General features: G+C 47.0%; 7 protein-coding genes across 7 annotated transcripts; 3 read left to right on the top strand and 4 right to left on the bottom strand.

Annotated features, from left to right (window-relative positions):
* Nucleotides 1-1041: 1041 nt before the first annotated feature.
* On the bottom strand, nt 1042-5876 carry LOC139588141 (histone H3). The gene is made up of 2 exons (XM_071423139.1): nt 2706-5876; nt 1042-2070 (listed from the first exon to the last, which is right to left on the bottom strand). Exon 1 carries the CDS (start codon nt 4914-4916, stop codon nt 4506-4508), a length of 411 nt encoding a protein of 136 aa, XP_071279240.1. The 5' UTR covers nt 4917-5876; the 3' UTR covers nt 1042-2070; nt 2706-4505.
* Nucleotides 5877-6008: 132 nt separating this feature from the next.
* Nucleotides 6009-6525, bottom strand: LOC139588144 (histone H2B 8). The gene has a single exon (XM_071423142.1). The coding sequence runs from the start codon at nt 6472-6474 to the stop codon at nt 6094-6096; it is 381 nt and encodes a 126-aa protein (XP_071279243.1). The 5' UTR covers nt 6475-6525; the 3' UTR covers nt 6009-6093.
* A 110-nt stretch (nt 6526-6635) lies between these two features.
* LOC139588143 (histone H2A-IV) lies at nt 6636-16767 on the top strand. Its single transcript, XM_071423141.1, has 2 exons — nt 6636-6725; nt 6835-16767. Exon 2 carries the CDS (start codon nt 6846-6848, stop codon nt 7233-7235), a length of 390 nt encoding a protein of 129 aa, XP_071279242.1. The 5' UTR covers nt 6636-6725; nt 6835-6845; the 3' UTR covers nt 7236-16767.
* A 2828-nt stretch (nt 16768-19595) lies between these two features.
* LOC139588149 (histone H4) lies at nt 19596-20207 on the top strand. The gene has a single exon (XM_071423148.1). The coding sequence runs from the start codon at nt 19667-19669 to the stop codon at nt 19976-19978; it is 312 nt and encodes a 103-aa protein (XP_071279249.1). The 5' UTR covers nt 19596-19666; the 3' UTR covers nt 19979-20207.
* A 744-nt stretch (nt 20208-20951) lies between these two features.
* LOC139588685 (histone H3) lies at nt 20952-21393 on the bottom strand. Its single transcript, XM_071424296.1, has one exon. It carries the CDS (start codon nt 21391-21393, stop codon nt 20983-20985), a length of 411 nt encoding a protein of 136 aa, XP_071280397.1. The 3' UTR covers nt 20952-20982.
* Nucleotides 21394-22333: 940 nt separating this feature from the next.
* Nucleotides 22334-22749, top strand: LOC139588684 (histone H3). The gene has a single exon (XM_071424295.1). The coding sequence runs from the start codon at nt 22334-22336 to the stop codon at nt 22742-22744; it is 411 nt and encodes a 136-aa protein (XP_071280396.1). The 3' UTR covers nt 22745-22749.
* A 927-nt stretch (nt 22750-23676) lies between these two features.
* On the bottom strand, nt 23677-24135 carry LOC139588138 (histone H4). Its single transcript, XM_071423136.1, has one exon. It carries the CDS (start codon nt 24058-24060, stop codon nt 23749-23751), a length of 312 nt encoding a protein of 103 aa, XP_071279237.1. The 5' UTR covers nt 24061-24135; the 3' UTR covers nt 23677-23748.
* Between the last annotated feature and the right edge of the window lie 3332 nt (nt 24136-27467).

Raw genomic sequence — 27467 nt, 5'->3', positions numbered from 1 at the left:
ATCATGTGCCCTCTGGATCAATTACTTTCCTATTGATGGCATCACCAGTGGAAGCTCTTACAGGCCGGAATTTTGTATAGCTTCACAGACCCATCCTGATGGATCAGTGCTGTGCTTGGAATAGCATAATAAATGGAAATCCATATGCAGAGAGAAAGGGGATACCCATAAATACATCAAATACTCCTGGCACTAGATCTTCAGAAATAGAGAGTGATGAGCAAGAATAAAGTGTTGAGAGAGAAGCAATAAGGACACAGAGGATATATAATCAGTTTTTTTTAACACCTTAACTACAATTAACCTCCACATGAGAACAGATGACAGCACAGCAGGGCACAGACCTGGCTGATGTGTAAAGACAAAAGTGATGAAGCCCATTAAAAAAACATCTTTATGTTAATGGACTAAAACCTCGCAGTGCTTAAGGGTAAAAGAACATTAAGGATGGGGGAATTGAACATTGTCCATACATGTAAACTGGATAAAGCACCCACCAGAGGTGACCCAGATGAGAGAGGTGAGAAGGGAGCAGTGTTGGAGCAGGGCCATGCTGCCCTTGTCATGTCCTTTGCCACCCCAGTGTGCCTGCAGGTGAGGGTTTTGTGACTGACACGTCACCCTCAGAGCAGGCTCGGGCTGAGGCTGAAGTGCCCAGCACCATGGATGGCCTGGAAGAGAAAGGGGTGGGGAAAGCAGGGCTGGGGCAGTGCCAGGCTCACCCTGGCATGGTTTGTGTGGCACCAGTGCCCCTGGGGCTCTGGACTTAGGGGCTCTTTGAACCTGGAGCCAAACCAAGAAGCACCTTTAGACTGAGCTGCAGGGCACCATGGGTGGCACAGATGACAGCAGTATGGAGTGAGCAAGGTTGGGGCATGTCCTTTGCCACCCCAGTATCCCTGGAGCTGCAGAATTTGTTTCTCTGATCCCTATCAGTCATTACAGACTGGGGCTGAGGCCCCCAGCCAGATGGGCTTACCCTGTCTTATGTACAAACAGGTTTAATTCAAACTCAGTTTGCATTGGTTTGATACATTAATGTTCATTTAGTTTGTTTTCTTTTTATTACTAAACCTTGGTATTGCCATAGCAGCTTCACTGAGAACAGAGCTTTTCATCTTGTGTTGCTTCATAGTCTTTTACAGGAAACTTCCATTAACTGCATTCTGCATCCTCTCATGATGTATTAAGTAGTTCAGCAATAGTGGCTGGAGTGGTTGTAGCATTAGGCCACAAGAGCTGACCAAAAGAAAAGGTTTTGTTAAAAGCTCATGCTGCAACAGTACCCAAAGCAGAATGAAAAAGGTAAGGAAGGACCAAGGAAACAACTCCAAGAACTGAGGTAATGTCAGAAGAAAAAAAAAAACAAAACACCCCAAAAACAAAACAAAACAAAAAAACCCCCACCAAACAACAACAACAACAACAAAAAACCAAACCCAAAACCAAACCAAACCAAAAAAACACCCCAAAAAACCAAAGAAAGAGAACAGACAACTGACCAGAAGCAACTGATGGGCTTGGGAATTGAGTGCTGGGTGCCCTGTGTGGGATTAAAGGTAAATTTTTGGTGTAGTGGTCACTCTTCAGAGCCACCCAATTCAAGCTGTAACCTGAGAACTAATGAAAGACAAATTGGAAACCTTCCCTAACAAGTGCATTAGTCAGCAGGATCCTGGGGTCAGCCCCAGTGAAATTAATTCCATAATAGGAGTAGCTGACAAAGTACTTTCTAATATATAATATGAATTTTTTATAAATGTCCATAGTGTTGTGACCATGTTGCTTGCACGTCCACAATCTGACATGTGCTGGTGCCCAGGCTGAAGGTAGAATGTGACCTGGAAGTGGGAGAGGAGAGAGAGGCAGTGATGCAGCAGGGCAGTGCTGGCCAGGCCTGTAGAGCTGTGTTTGGCCAAGTTCAAACTTGGCTTTGGTGGAATCAACAGGTGATTCAGATTGTGAAGAAGCCCACAAGAGGGACTTGCAGCTTGAAAGCATTGCATGTTTAGGACCTGTCTTGCTCACATCCAGCTTTGCCTGGGCAGCATTCTTTTATCTCAGGCTCCCCTGCAAAAAGCAAAGAAATGCAGCTGAACCTTGCTGGCACCAGAAGAACTTCCACTTTTATTCCCACTTGGACTTAGGGAATCTTGCACTACGTCACCTGTCTAGATGCCACCCATTTGTTGTGTATTACACCCCAAAACTACTTCAGGCTCAGGCATTATAATTTAGAGTTTATATGAGCCCTGAGAAAATAAAGAGCACGGCACATCTTTCTGTCTCAGCTGATGAAGTGTTTAGTGGTTTTTTTACCATTCGAGCATGCAACTCTCTCTGAATGAATCCAAATAATACTTAATTTAGTAAAACAGTTTGAGGTCTTCAAAAGACAAGAGAAAAGAGAGAAGAGATGAAGGCAAATAAAACCTGTTCTCACTGCTCAAAAATAATTTGTTTCTTGAACATGAAAAAAAAAAAAACAAAACCAAAAACCCCAAACCCCCATCATTTCTGATGCTACATTTTGCTGAAATGCAATTGCTCTGACCAATGGCTTGTGTAAGATATCAAATATCTTCTAAATAAACTGTTAGAAAAAGCAATTTTACTTGATTTTTTTTTTTTCTTATAAGCATATGCAAACAGGTCCAGGTAAACATATCATTGGCCATAGCAGAAAATGAAATGAGTTAACTTACACTACATCTCATTTCCGCAGTCCCAGCGGTAATCTACTGGAATAAAAAAAATCTATTTGGAAAAACACAAGTCATATATCAATGAACAAATCTGGGGGGATGGATGAATAAATCACAGCAGAGACGTCTGAATTCCCAAAGCACTGCTCCCGATGCCTTCCCCCCTCCCTTTTAACCCTCCGAGGTTCAGAAACAGAAAATGGCTGAAAGTGAGAAAAACAGAGGAAAGAAAATGGTGTCGAGGCTCTTGATTGGTCAGATTTTGCTGCAGAGTCCAAGTTTCTCACACAGAGAAGGAAATATTCCTAAAATGAAGTTTTTCTCAGCAGTTAAAACTAAACTGAGCCTTGCAATCTTAGGCTTTCTGGGAGAAATGTTTCCTCTAAGCATTTCTCAGTGGCTCCTTATTTCCTGGTTTAAATGAAGGCTGTGTCTAACTCAATCCAGCAGCTTCGTAAAGCCACCGGAACTCATTTGTAACATCGAAACACTGAAGGGACATAATTTCCAATAATTCAATGGAACAGCAGGCTCCCCAGATTACCTAAATCTACCTGTAGCATTAATATAGATAAAGGTGCCATAAGTCTGAAATAATTTCAGAAATGTACATTTTTCAGGCAACTACACATCTATTGACTGGGAGAGCAGGGGTGTGTGTGTGACTGAATTTACAGTCAGGGAGAAATCCGTGTTCTAGGTAGGTTCACAAATATCACTGAACACGACAAATAGGGAAGAGCCTCCATTTAGAAATTATTCTAGACTTGCTAAGTTTTCAAGCACAGATGCTTCTTGGAAAACACTTGGTCTGGGGTAACTTCAAGAAATCTTTTTGGGAGCCGCAATAAGGACAGAAAAGATGGATGCAGCCAAAAATCTCCAACCATTAAAGATCTTACACGTGTGGTCCTAGACAAGACATTAGCAAGGAGCACGCACACGACTTGGGAAAAGGACTCCGAAAACATCCTTTCCTCCACCCTCTATCCCACTCGCCACCCCACTTTTGGAAATATTGTATCTCGGGAATAAACTGTAGCGCTTGAACTGGGCTGAAAATGCCCGCGGGACGTCGCTCACGACCAGGAGTGATTGAGCACTGAGGAAAGCACTGATGGAGAGTCTTTCTAAGGAAGGCGGGAAATGAGTTTTTGCTCTTTCAGAAACAAAGCGAGTCCCACAGGCCCTCCCAACAACAAAACAAAAATAAGCGCGGGGGTGGGGAGGGGGGCGAGATACAATATTGCTGTTGAAAGACGGTGAGGGTAAATGGGGGACATAAAGGCAGAACATTTACAATATACAGGACACGTATAGAGTGCATTTAACCTCTCCAGTCGGGAAAGCAGGATTCTGTAGAAGTTCCCCTCTTTGCAAATTCGAAATGATTTCAAGACATACTAAAAGATAAAATCCACTTATCTTCTATGCGGGTATCTTCCCATTACCAACAATAAAGACTGCTTTCTACGTGCTGAAATGGCGTACAAAAAACCACATAGAGAGCAGTTTTTAACCCCAAAGGAAAAATTTGGCTTAGCAGAATCTCTTTAGACGAACTAACTGCATAACAGTTTTGCAGAACTCAGGATCTGACTCCTACCAGACACGATTTATGCATTGTTTTGTACTTACTTGACAAGCAAGATCCTCTTGCAAGATCCTCTCGACTATAACCCACCCAAAAAACATCACTCGTTACACAAAATTAGGATTTTACAGCTCCTTAATGACGTTGTGGTGGCTCTTAAAAGAGCCTTTGGGTTTTCGATGGTCTGAATCTCGTCTGCCGGCAGCTCAGGCTCGCTCTCCGCGGATGCGGCGGGCCAGCTGGATGTCCTTGGGCATGATGGTGACGCGCTTGGCGTGGATGGCGCACAGGTTGGTGTCCTCGAAGAGCCCCACCAGGTAGGCCTCGCTGGCCTCCTGCAGCGCCATGACGGCCGAGCTCTGGAAGCGCAGGTCGGTCTTGAAGTCCTGCGCGATCTCGCGCACCAGCCGCTGGAAGGGCAGCTTGCGGATCAGCAGCTCCGTGGACTTCTGGTAGCGCCGGATCTCGCGCAGCGCCACCGTGCCGGGCCGGTAGCGGTGCGGCTTCTTGACGCCGCCCGTGGCCGGCGCGCTCTTGCGGGCAGCCTTGGTGGCCAGCTGCTTGCGGGGCGCCTTGCCGCCCGTCGACTTCCGCGCCGTCTGCTTCGTGCGCGCCATCGCTGCACACCGAGGATGCCGAACCGCACAGGGAGCGGACACTGAAGAGGCAGCGGCCACTGGGGCCAGTATTTATGGACAGCAGCGCGCTGTGATTGGCCAGCGCGCAGAGCCGGGCTGCCATTGGGCAAAGGCCGAGTTTGAAAATCCCGCGCGGGGCGGGCGGTGGGGGGGGGGGGGGGGCAGGCGGGAGCCGCCATCGCCGCCGCTCCCCGTCCCCCCCTCCCTGCCCGGGAGCAGCCGCGCTCCCTTCTCTCTTATCCCTCAGCTCCGCCCTGCCGAGCGGGACTGGCGGCGGCCCGGAGCGCTCGCGCAGCTGCAGCCCGCAGCAGACGTGGAGTTTTTACTCTGTCTCTGCGGTGGGTTTCTCGCAGCCTCTGCCCGGGACCTCCTAGATTTAAGCCCCTTCTAAAAGGCGTTTACCCAAATGCAGCCTTCCTTGCGCATCCCAGGCTACCTAAGGTTCGTTAAAGCGCTCATCCTCGCTTTTCTAATTTTTTCCTTTTTGTTTTTTTTTTCTTTCCCTCAAGTCCCTTATATTTCCTTCTTATTTCCTACTGTCTTGTCACTTACGGATTTCTTAATTCTGCCGCGTTTCCACTGCACGGTGGCGTATTTTACTAATGTCTCAGACTTTAATAAAGTACACCACTTCCTTGTGAAATCTCTAGGACTAGTAAAATTATGCTGTTCTCTATACCATTATGCACCTGCTGTGCCTGTCGCTATTGCTTTCAGTAAACATCGTCTTTAAATCATTACAGGCTAATCCCTAGTTTCCCGGTAAACAAGCCACTTTGGCTTATGGCCAAGTCACTCCAAAATGACATATTTAAAGGGGACAACAAACTGTCTTTGTGAATAACAAGTATGAATAAATACTCTGAAATTAAGAAAGAAATCTTTAATGGCTTTAAAACTCTTTAGGGGCTTAACATGCTTTTTATAGACCTGCGGGACCAACTGACAGAACAGAACAGACAAGACGACCCAAATCTTTTTAGATACCTAAACAGGATAAACATTTTTCCCTCATCTTCCGACAGCATGTTCTAACCCAGTGACTAAAACAGTACAAGCACCACTCACCGATAAAAAACTGTGACCGACTCTTTTACTGATTATATGGGTGGCTCTGAAAAGAGCCTTTGGGTTGAGAGTGACGGTCCGAGGCGCCCTACTTGGAGCTGGTGTACTTGGTGACAGCCTTGGTGCCCTCGGACACGGCGTGCTTGGCCAGCTCGCCGGGCAGCAGCAGGCGCACGGCCGTCTGGATCTCGCGCGAGGTGATGGTGGAGCGCTTGTTGTAGTGCGCCAGGCGCGAGGCCTCGCCCGCGATGCGCTCGAAGATGTCGTTGACGAAGGAGTTCATGATGCCCATGGCCTTGGACGAGATGCCCGTGTCGGGGTGCACCTGCTTCAGCACCTTGTACACATAGATGGAGTAGCTCTCTTTCCTAGTCTTTCTACGCTTCTTGTCACCTTTCTTTTGAGTCTTGGTGACAGCTTTCTTAGAGCCTTTCTTGGGAGCGGGAGCGGATTTAGCTGGTTCCGGCATTTTACTGGTCTGTCTACACCTGGCTACCGCAGGAACGACGTAGGTACAAAAGCGGAGCCCCCCCCGTATTTATAGAGACGGTATGCAAATGAGATGACTCAACACTGTCCTTCGCTATTGGACAGCTCAGCTCCGTGACGTCAAATACATTGCATCTTCCATTGGTCGACTTTCTCATCTGCATTCCCATTGGCTAAATTCACAATCCCTGTCTCCTCCAATCAGAAGTCCAAGCGACCCTCAGAAGGAAGGTATAAAAAGGCAGCGTTTAAGCTCTCTGTGCATTTACTCATTTTCGCCGCGTTTTTTTTCTCTGTCACGCAGCTTTTCCGCGTACTCAGCTCTTTTTTTTTTATCCAGCTCCGTGAGCCATGTCCGGGCGCGGGAAGCAGGGCGGCAAGGCGCGGGCCAAGGCCAAGTCGCGCTCGTCGCGGGCCGGGCTGCAGTTCCCCGTGGGCCGCGTGCACCGGCTGCTGCGCAAGGGCAACTACGCGGAGCGCGTGGGCGCCGGCGCGCCGGTGTACCTGGCGGCCGTGCTGGAGTACCTGACGGCCGAGATCCTGGAGCTGGCGGGCAACGCGGCCCGCGACAACAAGAAGACGCGCATCATCCCCCGCCACCTGCAGCTCGCCATCCGCAACGACGAGGAGCTCAACAAGCTGCTGGGCAAGGTGACGATCGCGCAGGGCGGCGTGCTGCCCAACATCCAGGCCGTGCTGCTGCCCAAGAAGACCGACAGCCACAAGGCGAAAGCCAAGTAAATCTCATCTGACTAACAACCCAAAGGCTCTTTTCAGAGCCACCCACATCTTCCTAGAAAGAGCAGGAACGCTTGACCCCTGGAATACGTGCTGTGTTAATATACCTGAAAACTTGGAATTCTAAGGGGTGGCGTCTAAATGTTTTATATCTGGGCTCTGCCTTCGTGTTTTGTAGCTTCCTCCCTTCTAGAAGTTACTTATGTAAGCGTGAGTCAGTTAACTTTTTTGAAAAAATCAATAAAAGGTAGCGGTTGCCACGGAAGAAATCGGTCACCGCTGTACGGTTTGAGGAGAGATACGGACTCTGCAAGGCTGCGCTCGCTGCCTCCCAGCCGGTGGGTTCCGTGGGGGTGCAGCGCCGCTCCCTCGGGGCAGGAAGGGCGGGGCGGGTCCGGGGCTGCCGCGGCCAATGCGGGCGGAGCGCGGGGCTTTCAAACCGCGGGGAGCGGGGCCCTCCCCTGCCCTGGGCCGGGCTGGAAGGGGGGCTCCAGCGCCTCCTACGTAGGTGTTCCTGCCCCTTGCTGCTTTCTGTGCTTCTCTTTTCTCTTATTTGCAGCTTAAACCTTTCAGGCTTTCAGATAACCGTAAGTACTTACCTGGGGCGCAGTCCAGGAGGGTTTCCAAAAGGTGGTATCAGGTATTTAGAATTAAGAATTCATTATTCTGATGATTGATGGTGACAGCTGTAAATTAGGCTCGAGTGTCATTTCGTGTAGGAAAGCGACATATGCCCAGGGAGGGAGTCACGATGCACTAGTCTGGCCCTTAACTGCTGGTTTAATTCTTTCTCCTTCATCCTGACAGCATGAGTGGTGTTTAAAAGTGCCCTTGGCATTTTTCTGCAAAAGTTTCCTTTACTTCTAAATTATGTTCTCCTGGCTCCTGCTGCCTTTGGCTTCTCTGAGCTCTTAAATACCACTTTTGGGGATTTAGTGGCCTTCGTTGTCTTTTTTGGGGCCCTTGGCTGCTGCGGCTGCCTGGGCCTGCTTGGCTGTGGGAGCCCCTGGCAGCCCGAGAAGAGGGCACGGCCTTGGCGATGTGGAAGCTGTGTTCTTTGGAGCTGCCAGCCTCTGCATCGCTCTTCTCGGGCTGCCAGGGGCTGCTAAATCCCGGGAAGGGGCGAGGGATCGGGATTCGCAGGGAGGAGCTTCCGCGCCATTGGTGCCTCCGGGTGGCCGCGCTGCTGGGGTCGGCAGCAGCTCCTCTCTCCTCTGAGCAGGGTAATTTCGGGGGTTTTACCTTTGTTTGGTTTTTTATAATTATTTTTAACTTTGTCCCCACTGTAAAGAACAAGGTGTTCCCTCCTTTTTTAGAAAAGGTGTGGATAAATGACGTTTTAGTTTGTTTTTTGTTATGTTTTATGCGGCCAACTGCCCGAAGGGAGGGCAGGAATGCCGCGCCGGGAGCCTCCGAATGAGGCTGCTCGGGGGCTGGGGAGGGGGTTTTCTTTGTTCTTTAAATCGTCCCTTGAGAAGTAAGGCGAGGAAAACTCTGCTTTTTTTTTTTTTTTTTTTTCCCTCTGTGTTGTGCCTCAGGAGGCGGAGGAGTGAGTCACTGGGGCGTTGTGTTAATGGAAAATGTTTTTCAGGCAGAGGGAGATAACGTGGGAATGCCCGGCTGAAATCTTGCTTAGGAACAAGATAAGAATCGTGGGTCTGTTTCTAAGCGGTATATGATTCTTAAACAATTTTCAAAGGTTGAGTTCTTTTCCTTTGTTTGGTGGGGTTTTTTTGTTGTTGTTATTTTTTTTTTTATTATTTTTTTGGTGGTTTTTTCCATGTTTGTTATTTTGGATTTTTTTCTTTCCCAAAATAGACAGAAGACTTTTTTTTTCCCTCCTCATTTTTTAATCATCTCCGTTCTGCTGGAAGAAATTGCATTAGATATTAATCATCTACCATTCAGAGCTGGACTTTGACACAGCAGGAATTGCAGGACTTTATTGGTAACCATTCTGAAATTTGAGGCTAGAATTAGGCTAGAATTTAGTTTAAAACACTTCAGGATTTTTTTTTTGTTTGTTTCATAATTGCAATTCTGCTCTGTTTTGCATATTTGGCAAAATAAGCTTCCATTGGTGTATATTTAGTAGAGAAGGAAGAGATTACGTGGGCCTAGAGAAGGGAATTGATTTGTACAAGGTTCTGATTGGGCCATTTGAAAACCCTGAAACAGAGGCCTCCCGGGTTTCATTTTTGCCCTTGAACACAGGCTGTGAGGAGGGAGCATTTCTTTTCAAGAGCAATATTCATATTTCCTTCTCAGGCACTTCAGTATTTATGTTCTGCTTCTCCTGGAAATTGCATGTTTTGCTTTTGTTGGGTTTATTTCTTATTTCCTCTCTCCCTCCCCCCCTGCTGATATTTTAAAAATAATTAGAAAAATATATTTTAATAGTTTTCAAATAAGATATGGGTAGATTGTATTCTAGTGTGAAGTGTTTGTTTTGTTTTTTCTATCATGTTCCTCACTAGACAATCGTTAAGCTCAGTATTGTAATCCATTAAGTTCACAATTTTCTAGCCATGTTTCCTCCTTGAGACAGCTCATGTAATGAGCTGGCTTTCCTTGTACAGAGATTTTAAAATATCATGGCATTCTCTATGCCACCAACAGGATTTTCATGATGGGTTTAAGTATATTTTTGTTAGTAGAGGAGATTTGATGAGTTCTGTATGCTAACTCATCTTTTTATTCAGCTAAATTATGCCTGGAATGTTTTCATACAATTGCTGCATATCTGAGTTTCTCCTGATCAATCATTCACAACTAATGTAGAAGGGCAATATGTTCTTCTGCCTCGGGTAACTGCTTGTTATAAATGCACACAGTTTCTGTCTGCATACCACAGTTAAATGAAAGGCTATTTCAATATATAAAAGGTTTTTATATATTGAAGTAGAGGAGAGAAATGTATTATATGACCTCTTTGAGTATGGGACAAATGGGAGTTAAAAGTAGTGGTTTTTTTAAAAGCACAATATTGTATTTCATTGCAGATGTGGAATTTCCCTTCCCAAATATAGTTTCATCTATCCAGCCGACCTAAATTCTCAAAAAGGAGGAAGGCTTTGGATTTAAGAACAGTGCATCACAGATGCTTTTGATCATGAAATAAACATTTAATATCATATGACCCTAATTTACTTTTGAACTTTAGGACCACACCAAATATATCCTTATGCTGTAAAGTACTAGCCATAACATAGGTAGGGCAATCTCTCTGATTGCTTGCTCCCAAGTAAATGTTAATTCTTGTAGTTATCCAATAGTTTCTTGTTTTTCCATAAAGCACTGAGAGATAATGTGCAGGACAATATTAAAAAAAAAAAAAAAAAAACAAACCCAAAATGAAACTATGCTCAGTTGCAGAAACATTCAAAATCATATTTTAAAAACGTGATGTTATAAAAGAACATTTACTTTTTGGCTTTGTCTTAGTAACCATAGAGTGCCAGAAAAAGTCCTTGGATATTAATTTCCTTCCAAAAATCTTATTCACATTGTTTTGGTCTTGTTTTTTGGTTTGGTTTTGAGGGTTTTTGTTTGGGTTTTTTAGTTTGTTTTATAAAAAGGCTGTCAATGCTTGATTTTTGTCTAGAGACCTGATTGAGGACAGGATAGGAATAGTGTTCCAACTCCCTTGGTAGTAAGCAGTCTTCCAAAGTCTTAGTGGATGATCTGATTTTAATTTGTTTTTGTTTGTTTGTTTCATGAGCATTTGCTTTAGGTGAGAAATTTTATCGATAATGTAGGCAAGCTAGAGTGTTTACCTAGACCAAACGTGAATGGACTGGAATTAATTACCTGATACCAAGGCTATCCCCACGATGCTCCAGGCTCTTCCTTGTGAAACTTAAATGAACATTTGCATCACATAGTCTATGCAATGGTTAAGCTTTTATAATTCTTTTATTAAATTGCTCTCAAATTCCTTCACTCAAATTTTTAGTTTCTTTAGTATCTTTCTGCAATCTTATATAGCAAACCAAATTAAAATACAGTTGGAACATCTTACAAATCTGGTGGTATTCTGTATAAATAATTTGAATAATACCATTAGTAATTTACTTTTCTTAAACTCAGACCTGCTTAGACACCAAAAGTATTTTTTAAAGAATAAGTTACTGTTTATTTCTCTAAAATGCATAGTACAAGATCAGGCTAGACTTTGGAAAACATGTAAGAAATTCGCTTTTCTCCATCCACACATTTTGGAAGTCATTGATGCTGACTCTCAGGACGTTTGTGTGGAAGTGGAATCCAACTGCAGCTTCTACTGCTGTAGACACGCAGTGGCAGCAAACTGCGTCTGCAGGTCACAGAAATGCTTTGAGTCTATATGTGTGTCTGTGTGTATATATAAATATATATATAGTGTACATTTTATATATGTATATATATTATATATCTATATATATATAAAATATAGATATCAGATACAATATATCTGATACCAACAGGAAAGCGGATTGCCGTGAGGCTGACCCTTGTGTGCCTTTCCCTTTGCCTCAGTGGCATCCCCGTCGTTCCCGTGGCACGGCTCAGGGAAGGGGAGGCTCCATGGCTCTGGGGCGCTCCCCCGGGGCCGTGTCCCGGCCCGGCCCGGCCCGGCTGGGCTGAGCTGAGCTCGGCCCGGCTCGGCAGCCTGGCAGGAGCGGGGGCCGCAGGCACCACCCGCCTGGGCTGCAGCAATTTCCAGCCAATCCTGCCCGGGAAGAAGCTTCCCTCCCTCCCTCCCTCGCTCCTCCTCCCCTCCCTCCGCCCTCCCTCCCCTCCATTCCCTGTGCTGCCTTCCCTGCCCCCGCCGCGCCCCCGAGTCCTTTTCCTTTCCTTAATCCGCAGCCAGTGACGATGGATCCGCCAGAGGACACCGCGATGAGTGACGAGCATCTCGCCCTGCCAGCTGGTAAAACCAGCCCGTGTTTTGAATGCTTCTAGGGCTCCTTTTGTCAACCTGGACTCTGCGGTTTTTGGCTGCCGTTTATTTATACCGTGGCTGCTGCCCGGCCTAAGGGGGAAAAAAACCCAACAACCAAACAGAAACAAACAAATAAAACCCTAAACAACTCACCACAAAACCAAAACAACCCAAGGAGCAGCTGGGATGTTCCAGCTTGCTCTGTTAGAAAATATTATTTTGGTTCTGCAGGCTTCAAAGCTGAGAGAGCAATGGACCATCCTACATGATAAAATACTTCTATCAGGAGCTCCTGATCATGGCATCCTTCCCCTTGCTCATTCTGTCCTAGAACACTCAATGCATGGCTGCAGGTACAGAAACAACCCTGCCATGGTAACAGGGCTGATGCAAACAAACCTTTTTTCCTCTCCAGGAGGCACCTCTGTGTATCACATCTTGGAGAGGTTGATTGTTTCGGGCCTCTGCACTCTGCATGCAAATGATCCCTCTTTTCTCTTTTCAAATAGAAAGCAAGTCCTCTTCCTGTAGAAGCTACAGGTTTTTCCTGTCATGGGATTCCTCTACTGCCTTCACAAGTATTTTCTGAGGGAATCATGGGAATACCAGCACAAACCAGGGTGCTAGCAGCCTGGAAGCCCAAGGAAAAGCAGTAGTTAAGCACTCAAATAGGAGCTTTTTGGAGGGTGAGTTTTTTGTTTGTTGGTTTGGTTTTGTGTTTTGGCCAGGACTGGGGGGGGAGGGGGGGGGGGCAGGAAAGGGTAGAATCAGTTTTTTGTTTGGGACTGGTATTTTTTGAGGAGGAGATTTGGTTTTGGTTTTGGTTTTTTACCTTATGGAAAAATAAAACTTGATCCTAAGAACATGCATGTAATTAAATGGATCAGTTTATGGGCTATTTACCACCAGTGTTAAGGCTTGTGCAAGCAGCTGTGTAATGCAGAATTGACTTCTGTGAGGAGAGAGATGGCACCAATTTCTTCTTTCCACACATCGTCTTTCTCACTTCTCTCTGATTTGAAAAAAGCCTATAGAGTAAGGATCTATTTACTTTTTTTTTAAAAAAAACCCTCCTATGAAATTTAGACAGCATTTCTGATATCAGTAACCCTTTGGTTGTAACTAAGTTTATGATTAGATTAGACTTCACTAAGTTTGATAGATTTAACCATTGACCTCCTAGGTAGTAAACATAAGCAAGAACATCTTCAGTCAGTGGTGATTGTTCTGAAGGTGTCCTAGTATGCTTAGTAGAAAAGCCATTTTAAGCATTGAATCAGCTTTATCACTTTTCTCAGAAATTTCTTTACCTCTTACAATAGTTTATTTATTTAGAGGCCAGAAATGTGCACACTGTGCTGGGTGAAACTATTTCACACAATGCTACAATGGTACAAAGATAAAAAATTCTGTTTTATTCTCTTTTCCTTTTCTGCTGATTCTAGACATTCAAGTAACTTTCATTGTAGTGCTTTTGAGCATTGAACACATTTGTTTAATTTATTTGTGGTTCTCAAATATGGGAGGATTTTTTTTATTAGGATCAAACTGGAAGGTGCAGTAAAGGTGGAAAATGGTAGTGAGACAGCTCTGAAGAGTAAGTTAGGAATCAGGCACAAGGGGAGGACAGGCCGTGAAATTGGAAACTATAGTTGGAAAAAAGTAAATAAATGAAAATTCTGAAGTCTATTGTTATTTAATGACACCCAAAACACCTGGAGAGCCCAAGATATTAATGCTATACAGGTCATGGCAAGTTCCCTGCTGCACATCAGGAAAACAAAGGTTTATTTTGTTCTTCACCAAAAGGATGGTTGGATTTGCCATTTGATCACCCAAACCATTATGATCCAGAAGTCCAGTCCCTGTCTATAGGCAGTGAAGTTCCCATTAGTTTCTAATCCCCAGTGTGTGTGTAGACTGCTGATTGCCAAAGGACCTTGTAGCCACAAGGAGTTCATACAGAATAGAATAAGCAGTGGATAGTGTTAATAAGATCAATATTTAATTACTATACCTACATAGAAAAATGAACAAGAGTGAAAAATGTTATTGCCTTGTAATATGTAAGCACCATAGGTAAAACCCACATGTATTATTTAAATGTAAATTTTAATGCTCTGTCAGAGATGGACTCCACTGTGGGTGGACAGGAGCTGCCATGATCCATGCTGGTGTCCAGCTTCCAGCTGGAGGAGTGCAGCTCTGGGTGTATCAGCTCTGGCCTTGGGCACACACCTGCAGGTAACCGGGGTAGCCTGAGGCACAGCCAGGAGGAAATCCTCTGTGCCCCGGGCAGACAGACAGACAGACAGACCCACGGGGCACTCAGTCCCTTCTCGGCTCGGCTCTCTGTCTCTGCCCCGAGATGCGTGGGATGGTTCTGAGGCAGCCCGTGCTCCGAAGAATGAGTCTGGGCTCTTCACTTTTCAGTCTTCAGGTTGTTTATTATTTCTTATCTACAAAATTTTCTTTCTGCCCCGCTGAGATCTGAACAGCAAGGCAGCCAAAGGCACTGTGACTGCCCCTGAGGTGGTGTCATCTTTATATACTACAAACTACCTATATCATATTTACTTTTAATTCCCAATTCCCATCACCTGTGTTAGACAGTTGCACTTTTACTCTAAACCAATCCCCAAGTGCCAACATCACAGCAGAAAATGGATGACAAGAAGAAGAAAGAAGGACAAGACATGCCCTGATTCCTCCATCTTGTCTCCATAGCCCCTATACCAAAAACCCCAAAATCTATATTTTCACCCTGTAAATACATCATTCCTGCACCATTCAAACCCGTGTGGCTCTCATGTCCTCATACACAGGTGGCAAATCTCTAGAAAGATCAAAGTCAAGCCATCAGGTACTCCTGGCAACATTCCAGGACTTCCGAGCCCCCCAAGAGGGTTCTCGGCAACTCTGGACATCCGGAGGGATGTGCTGAGCTCCCACAGTCCCTGACCCAGGCTCATCACATTAGCCCAGGTGAATGAGAAGGAAAATTAGGATGGAGCTGACCAAGCTTCAGAGAGTCTGGCAGTAATTCAGGCACACTGAGGTGTAAAAGGTGTGATTCTCCTTTATTGTGTGGGGTTAACCACAGGGGCCGTGCAGGGATTGCCAGCTTGGAGTCTCCATGGCAGTAGGGTGCACAAAGCCTTAATTTTGCTTGTGCTGCAGCTTTCAAAAATATTTTCTTTTCTTCTCAGTGGAATTAGACAAGTTCTGTAATATCTAGTCGTGTTGATCATCACTCTCAGCAAAAATCCATCTCTATTTTTAGCTGGGCTTGTACATTTCATATGATAGTGCTCTGGGATGCTCATCTCCCTAGGAAGATGATGCAAAAAAAGATTATTCCTTTCCCTCAGAAATGTTTCATCTAAATAAAGTAGCACTATCATAAGCTTTTGCTTTAGGGGATGAACCAAATCTGTATCTCTGATTTTCAGTATTTCCATCAGGATACTTTTAGCTGATTTAAAAAACATACCACAGAGACTTTCTAAGTTAATATTAATTCTCCTAAGGAGGTGAAACTACATGTGCTGGCTGATCCACTGAGAGATCAGTAACTCCTTCAGCTCAGCTAACAGCTTTCCTGAAAAGAAAAGCAGATCATTAAAGAGAAAACAAATTTGAAAATCACATTGTTTCAACAGCCTCCTCAAGGGGATGGTTGTCTTTTGGGATGGACAGGAGTGTTGGGAGGAATGTCAGGATGAGAGTTTGAAAGCAGATGCAGAGGGGAAGAGAAGTGCTGAATTGCTGACACTCCTAGAGTGAGCAAAGGAGTGGAGTCACTCTCTCAGCAATTTCTGCCATCCCCAACCTGCCCTGCACTGCAGCGTGCCCTGCCTGCCTGCCCACAGCACGGGACACAACTCAGGCTCCTCCAACTCGCGCTGCCTGATCAGGAAAAGATTTTGCCTGTGCTCGTCTCCTATTGTCCTGATTAACAAGAAAAGATAGATAGATAGATAGATAGATAGATGATAGATAGATAGATAGATAGATAGATAGATAGATAGAAATTCGTAGTGCATATACTCACCTGTTGGTTTTGACTAAAAAAATAATCCATGTTGATGGACCACCAGGAGTGAAGGATGAACACTGGCCATTAAACATGAGACTGGCCATAAAGTAAAAGATGTCATATAGGAAATGAAGTGATATTTCAGAATTCAGTGAATTCACATTGCTTAGAACTCCGTTTTTCTTTTTCATAACATTAAAATGTTTGAGTTCCTGTAAGCAGGTTATTTGCTCCTCCTTTTGGTTTAATTTTGTCTATCTTCAGAAGTGTCCTAATACTTCAATACTTCAATACTTCACAGACTTACTTTATACCCACAGATGCTGGCAAGAAGTTTAGAAAAGTAACACACAAATAAAGTATGTTAAAATAAAAACAAGAAAATTAAGCTACATGGTGTGGAAAAGATAAATTTGGGTAAGCATTGCATGGACAACCTTGAAATATAGAATATTTCCTCAAATAACCCAAGCACACTGTAATGCATGAATCTATTCTATGTACTTTTATATTGCTGTCATATCCACAAGGATTCTATGTAAAATTTGCAATAATAAAAAATTACTCAATAATCTGTGGAGTTTATTCATTTGAAACTAAGGTATTGCTTAGGAACAAATTACACTGATAGCTGTTGTAGCTCTTCAGAGTTTTTCTTAAGAATGCTTAGAAAGTAATGGTCCCTGGAAAATGATAAAAAGTTGATTATTTAAGGTGGTCTAGTACAGAGAAGATCAAGAAAATATGACTTCAAAGTAAGCAAAGGCTTATTAATATAAATATTAACTGCACAATAAGCACCACATAAAGAGATGTAGTGAACTAAAAAGCATCAAGAAATGGATTCTAAAAGAGATTGCAACTTTAAACAAAATGCCAATTAACACTGGGCAAGGGAGGTGAACTGGGCATTTTGCAAGGCAGAATAACTATGCTCATTAAACCACATAAATAAAATTAAATTTTTATTTGAATAATTTGCAAGAATATCAGCACCTATACATTTGAAATGAAATTAAAGAAAAGCTACAGAGAAGATGTACTAAAAAAAACTGATTAAAAACCAAATGTGCCACATGAAAAGGGAAAAGTAATTCTTACAGGAGTCCTGAAGAGACCAAAATAGGTCATCTGAATATAGATAAATAGAGAGAAAGGCACACTCACCACTGCCAAGGAAAAGGTATGTGATATCAAATACTGAGAGCAGGAATAGCCAGGGAAGAGTATGTTTTATAGTTATGGAGAAGTTTTACTGAGTTCTATCTATGTTGTAACCCATAAATGCAGTGACAGCAGGGGAAAGTGCGGATAAATACTTGGGTTTTTTTTCCTTGAGTAAGTTATGATAAATACTGTGCAAAGACAATGATTCTAAATGTGTTGGTTTTGGCTGGGTTGGAGTTAATTTTCTTCACAGTGGTTTGTTTGGGGCTATGTTTAGCATTTGTGCTGAGCACCAGGTTGATAATACAGTGATGATTCTGTTGTTGCTGAGCAGGGCTCACACAGAGCCAAGGCCTTTTGTGCTTTTGGTGCTGCCACAACGGGTGAGGGAGTTGGGGATGCCTGGGAGATTGTAACAAGACACAGCCAGGACAGGCAATGCCAGCTGCCCAAAGGGATGTTCCAGACCTTATCATTTGATGCTCAGAATGTAAAGCTGAGGGGAGGAAGAAGGAAGGGCGAGGCATTTGAAGTGATGGCATTTATCTTCTCAAATAAGCATTTCAGTGATCAGTGCTCTCCCAGAGATGGCTGAACACCTGCCTGCCCATGGGAAGTGTCAATTAATTCTTTGGTTTGGTTTGGTTCTCTTGTGTGTGAGTGCAGCTTTTGCTTTCCCTATAAAACTGTCAACCTATGAGTTTTCTTGCTTTTACTCTTTTGATTCTCTCCCCAGTCCCACTGGTGGAGGAATGAGCGAGTGCCTGCATGGCTCTTGCTTGCTTCCACGACAACTGGAAGAGTTTCATCTGTCCTACAAGCATCATCAATGTTGATATTCAAGGATAAATATGTATTTCCTATATCTGTAGAACAAATAATTTTATATTAATCGGTATAAAGAGATGTAAACACTGTCTGGCTATCTGTAAATGAAAATACATATCAGGGTGGTGGCCAAGCATAACCTGTATTAAATAACATACATACAAAAGGTCTACAGAGAGAGAAAAGTCCCAATTGTCATCTCTCCTGAGAAAGAGAACTTTTGAGAAAAGGTGGTGAAAAAGGACAAACAAAACCAACAAAATAGTAATGGCTCAAATGCAAAAATGTGCAAAATTACCAAGCAAAACCTTTTCACATTCAAGAAGCATTGTTTAGTAATAGGCACCCATTGGAAATAGGGAAAAGAGGGGGACGCTCAAACAAGTTGAGAAATAGCTGACCAGTGAAAAACCCACAAACCTGTGCACTGCACACAGGTATAATTCCCACAGGATAACCCCTGCCAAGAAAGATGGTATATAGCCACTGTATAGGATAGCATTTATTTGACAATCCTCCCAGAACAAAGTAAAAATACCTCAAATATATATTCATAGTAAATTTAAATAATAACTCAGAAAAAGTAAAAGTAGGTGTGTACATGCAAAGCTTGAAGCCTTTTAGGAGTCATTTTAGCAGAATGGACTCATGCAGCCAACAGACAACCCAGCAAAAAATAACACCTCCAGACCACTTTTTGTGTTCAAAAAGTAATAAATTGTGAAGAAGGAAATTTAAAAAGTAATGCTTTATTATGTTTCAATAAAGAATAGGACCATGACAATTATCCAACACTTAAAACATTTTTAAAAGCACAGACATGAAGCAGATTTTTTTCATGGGTACCTCAGTAAGAGGCAAATCAGTTCCTTCATTAGCTCGTCGGTCCCATAAACACAACAAAGCCACGTGATTATTAAGTCAGAGATGTGGGACACGCAAGGCTTCCTTACAGGGCACCAAAAAAAAAAAAGTCTCACTCAAAGGGGAAAAAAAAGAAAAATTGCAGCACATTACCCAGTCTTCGGCAGAAAAGGGTTCATTTACCGTAGAAGCGGTACCGCAGCGCCCACTCTCTCCCCTGCCCAGCCGGGCCCTTTTTCGGGCACAGCTCGCTGGCGGCGGCGCAGCGCGGGCGGGACGCGGCTCTGCCGCCATTGGCCGGGCTGTGCTGCAGCCCCGCGGCCGGCGGGGCCCCGCTCCGTACCGGCACCGAGAGCCCTCGGGCGGAGCGCGGCGGGCACGGGGAGAGCCCGGCCGGGATCCGCTCCGGGCCCCGCCGGGTTCGGGCTCCGGGGGCGGGGCCGGGCCCGAGCCGGGAGCGATGGCGGCAAAGGCCCGGCCCGCGGGGGGAGGGGCGCGCACAGAGCCCGGCCCGGCCCCTCTGCGGTCCTCAACCAGGTCGGACCGCCGCCCATATAGAGCCGCGCGGGGCCTTCCACAGCACATTGCTTTCGCTGCTGTGAGCGCGTGATCATGTCTGGCCGGGGCAAGGGCGGCAAGGGGCTCGGCAAGGGTGGCGCCAAGCGCCACCGCAAGGTGCTGCGCGACAACATCCAGGGCATTACCAAGCCGGCCATCCGCCGCCTGGCTCGGCGCGGCGGCGTCAAGCGCATCTCGGGGCTCATCTACGAGGAGACGCGCGGCGTGCTCAAGGTCTTCCTGGAGAACGTGATCCGCGACGCCGTCACCTACACGGAGCACGCCAAGAGGAAGACGGTCACAGCCATGGACGTGGTCTACGCCCTCAAGCGCCAGGGTCGCACTCTCTACGGCTTCGGCGGCTAAACTCGCTTTCTGTAATAGCCTAGCGCTTCTACAACACAAAGGCTCTTTTCAGAGCCACCCACAAATCTCAGAAAAAGAGCTTTAAATCACTTGTTCAATAGTGTTAGGTTAGTGTTGGGGTAAGAGGGAACGGGGAAATGCGGTTTTGTTTTTCTCGGCTTCTCCAATTCCCACAATTGCTTAGCCTACTTCTCTGCTGTCTTGGGAGCAAACTCACCTCTTCGAGTAGGCGGGAATATCCTGATCGTTACTCAGGGAACGAAACGAGCGCCCAATGGGTCTAGTGCTTGACTGAGGGCTCTCACTGCGGTAGGAAACTACCTTCTGCAACTTACATCCTTTTATTTTCCCCATTCTCTTACACGCCGACCACCACCCGCTCAACACGCTCCCCTTTTCCAAAGGACAAGGGAAGCGACACACAGCCGAGAAAAAACTAAGTCGGGGCAAGGTCGGGGCCAGCCGCTGTTCCCATAGCCGCTGGCGCGGCGCCGTTTTTACCGCCACAGCCTGCAAGGGCAAGGCAGGGAGCTCCTGAAATGGCGGCGCTCGTCTCTCTGCCATTCGGTGGGCGGGACGGAGCGGGAAGAAGAAACAGCCAAGAGCACCCCTTAGCGCCCTCCGGACTGCGCACCAAAGACGGGGCTGCGAGCCCCGTGCTCTAAAGCCCCCCCGCCCCGCTCCTGAGCCTGCCCCTTCTCTGGGCACCGCTCTCGCCTACACCCAGCACAGCCCCTCACAACCCTCTCAGCCCCGCCGGCTTTAGACGGTCAACCTCACCATGACCGAAACACACGGGGCACAAGGGCAGGGCAGGGCACGACACTACGGAATGCTCCCACTCCCCCATTTACCCCTGAACTGCCACTACACCCTGAGCAATAAAAAGCGCTTGGCACGGACTGCCCCTGCCTGCACCGTAACACAGAGACAACAGCTCTCTCCAGTGGCCTTGTGGTGGCTCTTAAAAGAGCCTTTCGGTTGGAGGGAGAAGGGCAGGGAGCTCAGGCGCGCTCTCCGCGGATGCGGCGGGCCAGCTGGATGTCCTTGGGCATGATGGTGACGCGCTTGGCGTGGATGGCGCACAGGTTGGTGTCCTCGAAGAGCCCCACCAGGTAGGCCTCGCTGGCCTCCTGCAGCGCCATGACGGCCGAGCTCTGGAAGCGCAGGTCGGTCTTGAAGTCCTGCGCGATCTCGCGCACCAGCCGCTGGAAGGGCAGCTTGCGGATCAGCAGCTCCGTGGACTTCTGGTAGCGCCGGATCTCGCGCAGCGCCACCGTGCCGGGCCGGTAGCGGTGCGGCTTCTTGACGCCGCCCGTGGCCGGCGCGCTCTTGCGGGCAGCCTTGGTGGCCAGCTGCTTGCGGGGCGCCTTGCCGCCCGTCGACTTCCGCGCCGTCTGCTTTGTGCGCGCCATCACTGCCGATTCGACACTGCGCAGCAGAAGCGGCAGAGAATCCGACAATGCATGAGAGGAGCGCTCCCAGCTCGTATTTATATCCGAGCGCTGCCTGTTGATTGGGCGATGGAAACAGCCGCGCTCAGGGGGAAGGTTTGAAAATCCCGCGTTAACCCCTTCCTGTGCTGAGCCTTGCTCTCAAATACCAAACCCAAAACTGCCTTTTTCCATAGTCTTCCCTTTCTTCCGAGCCGGCATGGTGCTTTTTAACCACTTGCTTTAATTAATTAAATTATTCTGCCACTACAAGTGGGTAAAGATAAAATACCTCTTTCCCAACAATTGCCAAAACCTTGTTTGTGATCAGGTTTCCTTACTCATATTTTATTCTCTATTTAAACTGATTGCTTACATTTTGTCATCCCATCTTCCTTTGCAAGTAGTAACAAAGGAATCAGGGGCTTTGCACGCATTCTGAATCTAATACTCTCCTGGTGGATTTTTTTTCGTTCTGATTATTTTTTATGTTTGTTTGCTTGGGTTTTTTAATTTTTGTTTGGGGAGGATTTTCTGTTTCGTTTACTTGCTTATAAGTTTGTTTTGCTTGGTGTGTGGTTTGGGGGGATTGTAGTTCTCTTCAGGTAAAGCTTTAAAAATCCCTACATTTTTTAAAATGCAAAGCCGTAAATACTATTCGGGAAAAAAAAGTCAGGAAAAAATATTAGAAAAAGACATAAGGCAAGTATAACAGCGATAGATGTCAATGCTTTTCCAGCAAAAAGGAAACAATACAAGATTTGTTAGGAACTTCTGAGGCTCGGAGCGGCTTCAGTTGTAACCCAATTAAATTCCCCGCTGTTTGACCAATCAAGGCAGGGAGGCGGGGCCGCCGTGCTCTATAAAAAAGGCAGGAAAGCGATTAGTAATCGTTACAGACTGATCTCTAAGCGTTGCAGTGATGGCGCGTACGAAGCAGACGGCGCGGAAGTCGACGGGCGGCAAGGCGCCCCGCAAGCAGCTGGCCACCAAGGCTGCCCGCAAGAGCGCGCCGGCCACGGGCGGCGTCAAGAAGCCGCACCGCTACCGGCCCGGCACGGTGGCGCTGCGCGAGATCCGGCGCTACCAGAAGTCCACGGAGCTGCTGATCCGCAAGCTGCCCTTCCAGCGGCTGGTGCGCGAGATCGCGCAGGACTTCAAGACCGACCTGCGCTTCCAGAGCTCGGCCGTCATGGCGCTGCAGGAGGCCAGCGAGGCCTACCTGGTGGGGCTCTTCGAGGACACCAACCTGTGCGCCATCCACGCCAAGCGCGTCACCATCATGCCCAAGGACATCCAGCTGGCCCGCCGCATCCGCGGAGAGCGAGCCTGAGCTCCCTGCCCTTCTCCCTCCAACCGAAAGGCTCTTTTAAGAGCCACCACAAGGCCACTGGAGAGAGCTGTTGTCTCTGTGCTGTGTTAACGGTGCAGGCAGGGGCAGCCCGTGCCAAGCGCTTTTTATTGCTCAGGGTGTAGTGGCAATTCAGGGGTAAATGGGGGAGTGGGAGCATTCCGTAGTGTCGTGCCCTGCCCTTGTGCCCCGTGTGTTTCGGTCATGGTGAGGTTGACCGTCTAAAGGCGGCGGGGCTGAGAGGGTTGTGAGGGGCTGTGCTGGGTGTAGGCGAGAGCGGTGCCCAGAGAAGGGGCAGCCTCAGGAGCGGGGCGGGGGGGCTTTAGAGCACGGGGCTCGCAGCCCCGTCTTTGGTGCGCAGTCCGGAGGGCGCTAAGGGGTGCTCTTGGCTGTTTCTTCTTCCCGCTCCGTCCCGCCCACCGAATGGCAGAGAGACGAGCGCCGCCATTTCAGGAGCTCCCTGCCTTACCCTTGCAGGCTGTGGCGGTAAAAACGGTGCCGTGCCAGCGGCTATGGGAACAGCGGCTGGCCCCGACCTTGCCCCGACTTCGTTTTTTCTTGGCTGTGTGTCGCTTCCCTTGTCCTTTGGAAAGAGGGAGCGTGTTGAGCGGGTGGTGGTCGGCGTGTAAGAGAATGGGGGAAATAAAGGGATGTAAGTTGCAGAAGGTAGTTTCCTACAGCAGTGAGCGCCCTCAGTCAAGCACTAGACCCATTGGGCGCTCGTTTCATTCCCCGAGCAAAGATCAGAATATTCCCGCCTACTCGAATAGTAGACTTTGCCCCCAAGGCAGCAGAGAAGTAGGCTAAGCAATTATGGGAATTGGAGAAGCCGAGAACAACAAACCCCCATTCCCCCGTTCCCTCCAACCCAACACTAACGCAACACTATTAAAGAAGCGATTTAAAGCTCTTTTTCTGAGATTTGTGGGTGGCTCTGAAAAGAGCCTTTGTGTTGTAGAAGCGCTAGGCTATTGCAGGAAGCGAGTTTAGCCGCCGAAGCCGTAGAGAGTGCGACCCTGGCGCTTGAGGGCGTAGACCACATCCATGGCCGTGACCGTCTTCCTCTTGGCGTGCTCCGTGTAGGTGACGGCGTCGCGGATCACGTTCTCCAGGAAGACCTTGAGCACGCCGCGCGTCTCCTCGTAGATGAGCCCCGAGATACGCTTGACGCCGCCGCGCCGAGCCAGGCGGCGGATGGCCGGCTTGGTGATGCCCTGGATGTTGTCGCGCAGCACCTTGCGGTGGCGCTTGGCGCCGCCCTTGCCGAGCCCCTTACCGCCCTTGCCCCGGCCAGACATAGTCACACGCTCACAGCAGCGAGAGCAATGAGCTGGGGAAGGCCCCGCGCGGCTCTATATGGGCGGCGGTCCGACCTGGTTGAGGACTGCAGAGGGAGGCGTGGTCTGCTGCCCAGTCCCCGCCCCGCGCCCCTCTTCTCCCCCCGTCCCCGCGCGGTGCCGCTCGTGCCCGCCGCGAGACGCGGCCGCGGCGCTTTGGGGGCCGCGTCCCTCGGCCGCGGGCGGCTCCGCCTCTCCTGAGCGGGCCTGGCCTCGTCCCGTGCTTTCGGCAGCCCGGGAATCACGGAATACTCTGAGAGGGGAAGGGACCCACAAAGATCATCCTGCCCGACTCTTAAGTGGCTGGCTCATGAAGGGATTGAACGTACAATATTCCCCTTTTTAGCACGGAGCTCTAACGAGCCGAGTCAATGTCGGGCCGCACTTCATTGTCTCTGCCCGCCGGCAGCCCCCGCGTCCCTCTGCTGCTCTCCCGTCCCGCCGCGCTGCCCCCTGCGCTGCTGGCAGTTCTACGGCAGCTCTGCCTCTCCCTCAGCAGCAGGAGCGGGGCCTGCCCTCCCCGGCCCGCGTTTCGGGCTGCGGCGCCCCTTCCCCGTCCCTCCCCGCGGGTCTGCGGCAAAATCCGACCAATGCGGGGCCTCGCCCGGCGCTCCCGCCTCCCCCCGCCGCTCCTCCGCCTCCCGCTCGCGGGGAGCCCCACGGAGCCGCCTTCCCGGGCCGCGCTGTCTTTGTTCGGCTCGGCCATGGCGGCTTCCCGGTTGTTTTGTCTCTCCGGACACTCCCACAGCCGCCCCCTGCTCCGTGCGGGGCTGGGCGCGGAGGTGCGAGGGGAGCCGGGAGCGAGCCCCTGGCCGGCCTCGGGAGGAAGGGTCAGCGAGGGGCTGCAGCGGGAGCGTTTAGAGCAGGGATTGCCCGGCGGCAGCTCGGAGGGGCTGCTTGAGGGAGGGACCGTCCTTTCTGCCCGGCCCAGCCCCCGCAGCGCTGGCCGCAGGCTCCGCGCTCGCCCCGGCAGCCGCCGGCTCGGGAAGGAGCATTCTCTGCCGTACACCGAGACCCCGCGAGCGAAAGAAAGCATTACGGACATCACAAACAACTGTCTGTATGACATCTGAAGGATGAACACTAGCCAAACAATTTTAATTTCAATGTGGAATCCGGATTTTTTTTCCCATGTGTCTCAGGCTTTTGCAGAAAACAGGTCATACATGCTGCTTACTGTATGTTGGACTGTGTTTGTGAAGTGAATGAATAAATACCGAGAGAGTTATGAGACTGTATTCTAAATTAAATCTTAAGACTTAAAATATTACAGACATGAGACTGTATTTCTAAATTAAGTCTGTAAAGATTTTAAATATTACTCGCACAGAACTGATATGCCCAAGGTGCTTGCCAATTCTTACATCTTTAGTATTTTATGTCCTTTAAACATGCCTACTGCTATAAAAATTTTCATATCCTTAAAAATGGTGCAGTTATTTATTTAAGTTTATTCCTTAACATAATGTAGAGAACCTCAGCAACGTCTCCAAAATATTTCTGGGAATCAAATATTCCCTAAATTCAGGGGGAAATGCAATTGAGATAGTCATGCATTCCGTTACAGGTGACAAAAAGGTACAAATCTTTTTATAAGCATCACCATGAGTTCCTTTTTCTTTCAAATTTAAAGAATTGCTACTGATATATACAGTATAAGGAGGAAAATATATCTTTAATTGGGATTAGGTTTGCTTTTTTGGCTCAACAGAATGAAGTTAGACCATTTATAGACTAACTGGGAGATTTGTCAGTAGTGGCCCTGCCAGGCTGGTGCCCAACATTCCTGTTTGGCTCCACAAAGTCTGCTTTGTTCTTTATATCTGAAAATCTGTGCCTAGCTATGTTTCCCGAGGCAATTAGAAACAGCTTTCTGATTACTTAAGAAACCTGAAAGAAATTATGCAAAATCTTTTGGTATGTCAAAATAATAATTTATTCCTAAGGCTTCCTAAATGCAGAGTGAGGATCCCAGCATAACTTTTCCTTCCAGCAGTATAACCCTTGCAAGACTTGGAAAATCCCCTTTCATTTCTGCCAGAGATGGGTGGTGGAGAGGCTGAGACCAGCAGTCTAAAGTAAATAAAACAGCTGCAAACCCCTTTCCTCAGTAAGTGTAGCACATTAGATACAATTTAACACCATGCCTTCTGGAAGGCTGCCTTGCCTATGTGTTGCTGCAAGTGTGCACAGACTCGTTTCACAGGTGTGTCTGTTAGGGAGATATTCAGTTCTTTTATGGATCAGAGCATTTTCTTAGGCAAAAATAATTTTAAAAGAGAAAAAAGACATTTTTGCTGCTCGATAAAATTCCTAATAAAGTTATTTCTACTGTTTATTGGAGATAATTTTTTTAATCAAAATTTAGTGTCCAATCTGCATGTTATAGATCAATATTTTCCTCGTGAATTTGGGCACATGGCACCAGGGGTTAAATGAGAAAGGAAACCTTTGCAAAACTCAGCTTGGTAAAAAAAATTAAAAATCTTTAGCTTTTCAAGTGTGCATTAATTAGGACAGTTGCCGTAGCTCCTCATTAAAATATAGTGAGGAAATTGCATTTGTTTATTACAATAAGGCAACATTTCACCATGACTGCACAAGAGGGTACATAATTATTAAAAAAAGTCATTGCATCAGTGGATTATAACCAACTTCAAAGCTGCTAATAATTTTCTTGAGAGCTTTAGTGGCAATTTAAATCCATATCTGTATCTGCTGCAACTGCCATAATAGGTGCAATAATATGCACACTAAAATAATGTAAGAGCTGCTTAATAGGTACATTTTTCCTAGCATTGCAAGCAATATAGATGAAAAGGGCTAGAAAAGCTCTTTGAATATTTCACCATGCAGTTTTAAGTCTTTTGATCCAGACTGACATCACTGAGTTATCCCCAAACATAACTGTGATCCATAGCATTTAAGTAACCTTGGTTGTGCTTCAGATTTTTATTTTTTTACCAGACTCTTTAGAATGTGAAGGTGCCTTGCAACCCAATGATGCAGCTAAGGTACCATGTGATACGGATGTCCTCTTTCCTACTGCTTATTGCATGTGCAAATGAGATAAATTCATTTATTTAAACTTGCTTAGTTGCATTCCTTCATCCACTGGAATTTGCCTGAAAGCTGTCTATAACACCAGGAGATTTTCCAGCTCTCCTACCATTTAACCCATCTGATTTACTGGATTTTTACACTGGAGACCTCATCACTGGTAGAGCCACTGCTGGCAAAGACAAACCCAGGGAGTGTTCAGGGGTGGATCTGAGCATCACAGAGGATAAAACTCCAGGTACTGAGCTGAGAAGACAAATGAGTGTAAGTAAGTGTTTGGAATGAAATTCTGAAGCAAATAACAAACT

The sequence above is a fragment of the Agelaius tricolor genome, unplaced genomic scaffold (genome assembly GCF_023055355.1).
Source record: "Agelaius tricolor isolate 1412-34295 unplaced genomic scaffold, bAgeTri1.0.p SCAF_3, whole genome shotgun sequence".
NCBI lineage: Eukaryota > Metazoa > Chordata > Aves > Passeriformes > Icteridae > Agelaius > Agelaius tricolor.
This window is presented reverse-complemented; position numbering and strand designations above follow the sequence as displayed.

Excerpts from the sequence above, each read along its gene's own strand:
- LOC139588149 (XM_071423148.1), top strand. The coding sequence starts at position 19,667 with ATGTCTGGCCGGGGCAAGGGCGGCAAGGGGCTCGGCAAGGGTGGCGCC.
- LOC139588685 (XM_071424296.1), bottom strand. The coding sequence starts at position 21,393 with ATGGCGCGCACAAAGCAGACGGCGCGGAAGTCGACGGGCGGCAAGGCG.
- LOC139588143 (XM_071423141.1), top strand. The coding sequence starts at position 6,846 with ATGTCCGGGCGCGGGAAGCAGGGCGGCAAGGCGCGGGCCAAGGCCAAG.
- LOC139588144 (XM_071423142.1), bottom strand. The coding sequence starts at position 6,474 with ATGCCGGAACCAGCTAAATCCGCTCCCGCTCCCAAGAAAGGCTCTAAG.
- LOC139588138 (XM_071423136.1), bottom strand. The coding sequence starts at position 24,060 with ATGTCTGGCCGGGGCAAGGGCGGTAAGGGGCTCGGCAAGGGCGGCGCC.
- LOC139588684 (XM_071424295.1), top strand. The coding sequence starts at position 22,334 with ATGGCGCGTACGAAGCAGACGGCGCGGAAGTCGACGGGCGGCAAGGCG.
- LOC139588141 (XM_071423139.1), bottom strand. The coding sequence starts at position 4,916 with ATGGCGCGCACGAAGCAGACGGCGCGGAAGTCGACGGGCGGCAAGGCG.